General features: G+C 44.1%; 1 protein-coding gene across 1 annotated transcript; it reads right to left on the bottom strand.

Moving 5' to 3' along the window:
• Window positions 1–359: 359 nt before the first annotated feature.
• Window positions 360–3,949, bottom strand: LOC111649507 (trans-1,2-dihydrobenzene-1,2-diol dehydrogenase-like). The gene is made up of 7 exons (XM_023399254.1): window positions 3,750–3,949; window positions 3,510–3,621; window positions 3,258–3,421; window positions 2,467–2,719; window positions 1,682–1,806; window positions 1,351–1,501; window positions 360–958 (listed from the first exon to the last, which is right to left on the bottom strand). The coding sequence occupies exons 1-7, from the start codon at window positions 3,837–3,839 to the stop codon at window positions 849–851; spliced, it is 1,005 nt and encodes a 334-aa protein (XP_023255022.1). The 5' UTR covers window positions 3,840–3,949; the 3' UTR covers window positions 360–848.
• Between the last annotated feature and the right edge of the window lie 2,406 nt (window positions 3,950–6,355).

Consider the following 6,355-nt stretch of genomic DNA (forward strand, 5'->3'; position numbering starts at 1 on the left):
TATAGAAAGAAATAATTATGTGAAAGTAGTCAAGTAGGTAATGAATAGCAAATTAATCAACATCATCAAAATGTGACATTTTTGCATTCATGGGCTGCATCGTGTATCAGTGAGACAGCCAATGAGCCCAAAAGGTTGAGAACAAGTATTAAATGAGCCGTGCTCTTTGCTGACTCATCAAGGCCTTTCTCTGTCCTAACCTTGAAAAGCAGACAGTGCAACCTATTTCTGTACGGAGAGAGCATGAATCTATTTGTAAACAGCTGCAAGGGTCAGACATGACAGAACACTTTGATTCAAATGTGCCACTCGAAGTCTCTTCTCCTCTCCAGCGGATGATATTTGAAATGAAACATGGCTTTCACAATCAGTCCTTTATTGGATTCATCAATCATACGCCCCACAGTGACAGCTGGGTTTGTCTTTAAAGGGCCTAGGACTTGATTACATGATGGTTGCTTGGTTTGTTTACATTGTGATTTGTTTGGTTTAAAATATGTTTTCAAGCCGAGATTTAAGAATCTACAAGGTGACTTTATATTGTGACTCTGAGGTACAATAACTGTGTTTGGAGTTATCATGGGTGTATCTATATGATAAAAAAGAATATAGAGAGAACAAACTCTGTAATAACAGATGTACATGTTCCAATAATTTGCTGGCTGTATCTGTAACTCAGTAGCAGTTGAAAATGTTACTCTCAATGGCACTGCGTCTGCTCAGGCTTTGCCACACAGTGCCATGAGTGAGCTGCTTATGCCAAAGATCCAAAGCCTGCCCCGAGCAGCTTCCTCCGTTCCATCCGAGTAGGTTTAGGTCAGGTGAAACAGCTCGGCTTTGGAGTGATGTCACTGGCTGTCCTGGCTGAAGACAACTCCCACCTGTTTCCTGATTTCATCCATGATCTCTGTCAGCAAGACAGACTCTGCCAGAGGCATCCGTGGGCTCTCCTTAAGTCCTGTGGATGAAGAGGAGTTTAACAGGAAAATCAGACACGTCACAAAGACACTTCTGTTTATAAGCACGGTTAAATTATGCACATATTCACAATGACGCATAAATTATGTCAAAGCAAAGATGTAAAGATTATGTAAATTAAAATAGGAAGCAAAAACACAATAGGAGTGTAATGCTATATAAGCTAGAGGACTTTCCAAGGACTGATAACAGCGGATTCTGAATCAGTCTGATGCATTCCCGGAGCTATGTCAAGCTCCAGGAACGCAACGGTTTCACTGAATTGCAGCGTCTTCCCTTCAAACTCACCTTACCTTTGAAGCAGTGATTCGAGCCGTTCAAACTATTTCATCTATTTGAAGACAAATACACTTTCCTTTTATCATGACCTACCCTTAAGCAGGCACTGCCTCACTTCCTCTGCCTCGTAGCGAAGCCCGGTGCTGTTGGTGAAATTCAGAGGGAAGCATGGTTCAGGCAGAGGGTACTCCATCTCCTTGTCGTTCACCACTAGTGTGGTAGGGCAGTGCATGGGGCCTAGAACCTGGAGGGCAAAAAGAAAATCACTCAACTCATAAATCATCCGATGCAGTAGGTATGAGTTTGTCTGAAATACTTCTATTTAATTAAACATGAAAGTAATTATGGGTTATCTCAGTGTTTGCACGTCTCAATCATTTCTTATTCAAGTAAAACGCTCCTGTACAGGACTAGCAAAGCGTACTTTAACGGAGCCTTTAGTGCCGCTGATGACAGCATCGTTTGGAAGTTGTGCAGAAATTGAAAAGGAACAGAAGGCCATCTTCTTCCTGGAGAACTTCATCACCACAACCACTGATTCATCCACTCCTGCCAAAAAAAGGAAATCTCTGTATAACCAGTGAAGGGAAGTGAATGATATCTTTTAAATTCCTATTCAGGTTCCATTTTTAAGTTCAGTTCACTTCAGGACATTTTTATCAGCACACGTCAGTGAGGTCAGTTCAGGTCTATTCAGTTTTGCTTGCATGACTTTTTGATTTAAAAAAAAAAAAAGAGAATCACAAATATGCACTATGATTTTTTTGTATATTGATTAAATTATCAAATATGTTGCATAAAGGTCAGTAAAAGATAAGGAAATGTTCATTATATGTATGGTGTGATTGCCCCACATTGAAGGATAACTTGTTGTGAGACATTCAGTTACATATTCCCCTGCCAGTTTTACAGTATTACTGTATTCTCCATGGAGGATTTGGATTAGTCTGACATTTTAAAGATAAGTGTGGGATTTGCTGTGTGATGAATTCTTCCCCGAGGTGTTTACATTTTGGACAGTTCATTTAAAAATGTGATTTTCTGCCTAACTTTCTCTTGCGTTACACAAGAAGTCCTTCTTTTCTTCCTGTTTTTCTTTAATGGTGAATAGTTTAAACGGCCAGTTTATGATCACTGATTCATGCTATGTGTTTAATGATATTAATCTATATCGCACCTCTGCTGCGTGACTTGTGTGCTGAATCATACCTGAGTCAAGCAGCACCCCTGTGGCCTGGATGGACTCTGGCCTCTCTCCGTTAAACACCATCAGCACAAACTGCAGGCAGTACACGCCGATATCCAGCAGTGCTCCTCCGCCCAGCTCCTTCTCCACCGAGCGGGGGATGTGGAGCTGGGGGGAGCCGAAGTAGGCCTTTACCAGCTTCACCTCCCCTACCGCCTCCTCCGCCAGCAGCCTGCGCACCTCAGCGTGAACAGGGAAACAGCGGGACCAGATGGCCTGACAGGGACAGAGGTGATAACATTGCACCACTGTGCACCACAGTTTAAAGTGGAGTTGCACATGAGCAGCAGTTTATTACCACAGTTCTCCACTTTGTGTATGAGTACTGTGGCAGATGTTTTGGTCAAACATAACATGACAAGATGTTTTCCTGTACCATGAGCCAGAAACATCCCAGGACATTCAAGGTTTTGCTTTGTGCATGACTTCTGATCCAGCTCCCAGCAAGGAAGTAAGTAAGTGTTTACCAAAATGTCAAACTGCTGCTTTAAGATTCAGGATGAAGTTTGGGGCAGTTATTTTGGCTTCACAGCCTCACATACTGATTATTAGATAACCTAATAGCAACAACATTCAAACGCTTTTTCTGCATTTTAATACATTTGCATTAAATTTCACAAGATACAAAACTATTACCTTCCAGTTTTCGTAGCCAAACCCAAACTCTTCTTTCTTTGTTGTTCGGACCTACAGCAGCTACTCCTATGGCCAGCAAATGGCCACTAAGCAAATGACTGTAACCTCTAAACCTTACCTCCATCAGGAAGACGTTGTTTTTCTTGGCGGCAGCGACGAGGTCTTTCACCTGTCTAGAGTTCATAGCGAAAGGTTTCTCACACAACACGTTCTTTCCAGCCTTGAGGAACAGCAGACCAACTCTCCAGTGCTCCGTGTGCAACACTCCCAGGTACACAATGTCTGTGAGGACAAACATGTTCCAAACAGTAACGCCAACACACCATTCTCTCTGCCTTTGCAGCCAGGCTGTTCCTTGCTCTTAACTCACCTATGTCTGGGTCGTTGGCCAGCTCCTCGTAACTGCCGTAAGCCTTAGGAATACCGTGCTTCTTGGCAAAGTCTTTGGCGCGCTCCAAGCTCCTTGATGCAATGACTCCTATCTGTACATAGGAGAGAAAAACACACAGACATTCATCACAGTGTTGCTCTGTCAGCAGTTGTGTTTACCGCAAAGAGAGACATCTTGTGTGACAATGAAGATGTAGTGAGCTTGTTTTGCACAGAGTACCTGGTGATCTGCAGGAGGCAGAGTCTTCATGGCCACGCTGAAGTCATGACTGATCTTCCCGGCACCGCAGAGTCCCCATCGGGTTGCCATGTTGAATTGGATGTTAAGCGACAAGTGAACGGGATGACGCTTCGGTAAAGATCTGAGGCCGGTGGCGAGTTGTGACCTTGGCAAAGGTTCAGGAGAAGAAACGTACTAAACTGTCATGCCTTAGCACCAGCAGCACATCAGGGAGAAGGCTCCTGCATTTATATGCTGGGGAGGCAGGGTGTGTCACCTTTCTTCCCTTGTTGGGTTGTTGCTGATACAGGCCTTTCAGTCCGGGCCGAAGTGGTTTGCTCCAGTTGGTTCTAACAATGTGTAACAGGACTATCATTGGGGCTCTCTCCCATCATTAACACACAGAGGGGGAAAAGACATTGCACAGTTTAATGTGTACAGGCCGGGGTGAGGGTTCACCTTGCCCTAAGATCAGCACTCTTCGGCTGCAGTACCGGTCAAGTATTAGAACCAGGAGCAGCTTTGTTTTGTGCTGAGAGAGAGAGGGAGACACTGATTAGCCTGCGATGGTTTGACTGCCGCACAGAAGCCAATGATTAAACCAGAGTCTCGTGGAGGTTGCTGGGATAAATAGATATGCTGGGTTCACAGAATGCTCATGGAGCCCACAGCAGGGCAATTTAACTGGCCGGTAAGCTGAGCCAGGATGACTATGGAAAAGCATCAGCTCAGTTGCCCTTGAGCAAAATATTATCCGTTTAGCCAGACAGGCGGTTGTGTAAACTCCCTGCCACATGCTGCCAGTAGAGGACACTGTGTTGTCAGCGGAGTTTACTTTCTCTCTCAAGCTCTGAGGATTTGGCATGGCTCATTGTAAGGAATTATATAAAGGTTTGCAAAATCAGGTGAACCAAGAAGAAAGGAGATAGAGGCACTTTGGAAAGTATCTGCCAGAGGTCAGATAAAATTTCTGGGCCAGTTTGAAAAGACAAAGCAAGGATTTTCATGTCAGCATTGTTACATAGTTTGAAAATAAGGTATCAAATTTGAAAGATTCTTTTCTGCAGTAAAAATGTATTGTAGTTACATTTAATATTGAAATCAGTGTGACCTACATTCACTCATTATCTTGTCCAAAAATAACAGTCTTGAGTATATAATATTTTTTCTCTCATTTCCTGCAGGATCTGTATGGAGAGTGGATTTACATGATTCATTATAGAAGAGAAGGAATTTTATCAATGACTCTCCTCGCTGGCTGCTTTCCTTTTGTATTTCACTTCCAAATGAATTCTGGGAGCTGTGTGCCGTTGTCATAACAACAAGGTACCAGCTGGGCAATTTGTATGCAAATGGCATTGGGCTTGGCCTGATATCCCTGCCTATACCACAGGACCTGGTTGCCATGGGAATGCCCAACTCCTAAGTATTTTTTTTTTCTGCACTTTTTTTGGGGGAAAGGATACAGCAGTATCTCTCTGACAGGAGCTACACGGTGACATCAGCGAAGAGAGGTAGAAGTGTGAAGGAGGAGGTGTAACCTGACAGGGCAAGTGCAACTGGATTTTGAATTGGTGTGAAGCAGTGGATTGGTTCTGTGCTGCCTGACTCAACTGCCAGCAGACGGGCACACACAGCACAGAGGCTCAGGTGGTCAGAGAAGGGTGTTCTGGACAGGGCTCGGACAGGGTCACCTGACAGCCGTGCACTGGGACCCCACCGCTCTCACCCAAAGCTGCGCCACGGATGCCTACTTTTCATCAGAAACTAAAACCTCAACATTTCCTGCTGAAAGCCACTCTTCTCTGTGTGAGCTCAAGGTCGCAAGGAGAACAAGGCTGTAAACTTTCAGTTTTAATGATGAGCGGCTGAACAGTGGCCAGCATAGGGGTGGAATTTGGGTCCTTGGGATTTTGAGGCTGTTGAACCTGGCCCAGGGTTGGAGGGGGGTGGTGAAGATGGCTCCAGAAAGTGAGCGGTGATGAGCCGAGTCATTCAGAAACTTGGCATGCGGAAGGAAGCCAGCGCCTCATTAATTCAGCATGGCCAGGACAATTGCTTTCCACTCCTATCACTTATAAATATCTTTATTTGATTAAGAATTCATGCATCATCTGTTGTCTGTGTCCCTATTCCACCGGGGTGTGGAAGAGTGGCATTGGATGGGTCACGTGACCAGTCACAACAGTTTCCTTGGAGGGGGTGGATCATTTTGCCTGTGAAGGTGGTTGATCACAGCAGACAGTTTTGTTTCACACATTGTCACATCATTTCATCTGTGTATCTTGCTGTCACAAAGACTTTGCCCCTCTTTGTCATTGACAATGGCAATGGCAGTGTTACAGAAAAGCCTCTAAACTCAAATTGTGTTACTGATCATGCCAATATTTGAAAAAATAACAACTTTTTGGAAAAAATATTGATGTTGCTTAACTTTTTTAAATGTAATTAGTGAGGACAGTAGAAGCTCCAATGTGGCTCTGCAACCCCAGTTACCATGTAACAGCTCCGTATTTCATCAGCAACTTTAAGTTAATGGGAAATAAAAAGGACCAGAGAGGCACCCTAATCCTATTTTGATTGATGTGGATATGCAGAGCCACCCT

The sequence above is a fragment of the Seriola lalandi genome, unplaced genomic scaffold, assembly GCF_002814215.2.
Source record: "Seriola lalandi dorsalis isolate HSWRI2012SDOR001 ecotype SW California unplaced genomic scaffold, Sedor1 jcf7180002051108, whole genome shotgun sequence".
NCBI lineage: Eukaryota > Metazoa > Chordata > Actinopteri > Carangiformes > Carangidae > Seriola > Seriola lalandi.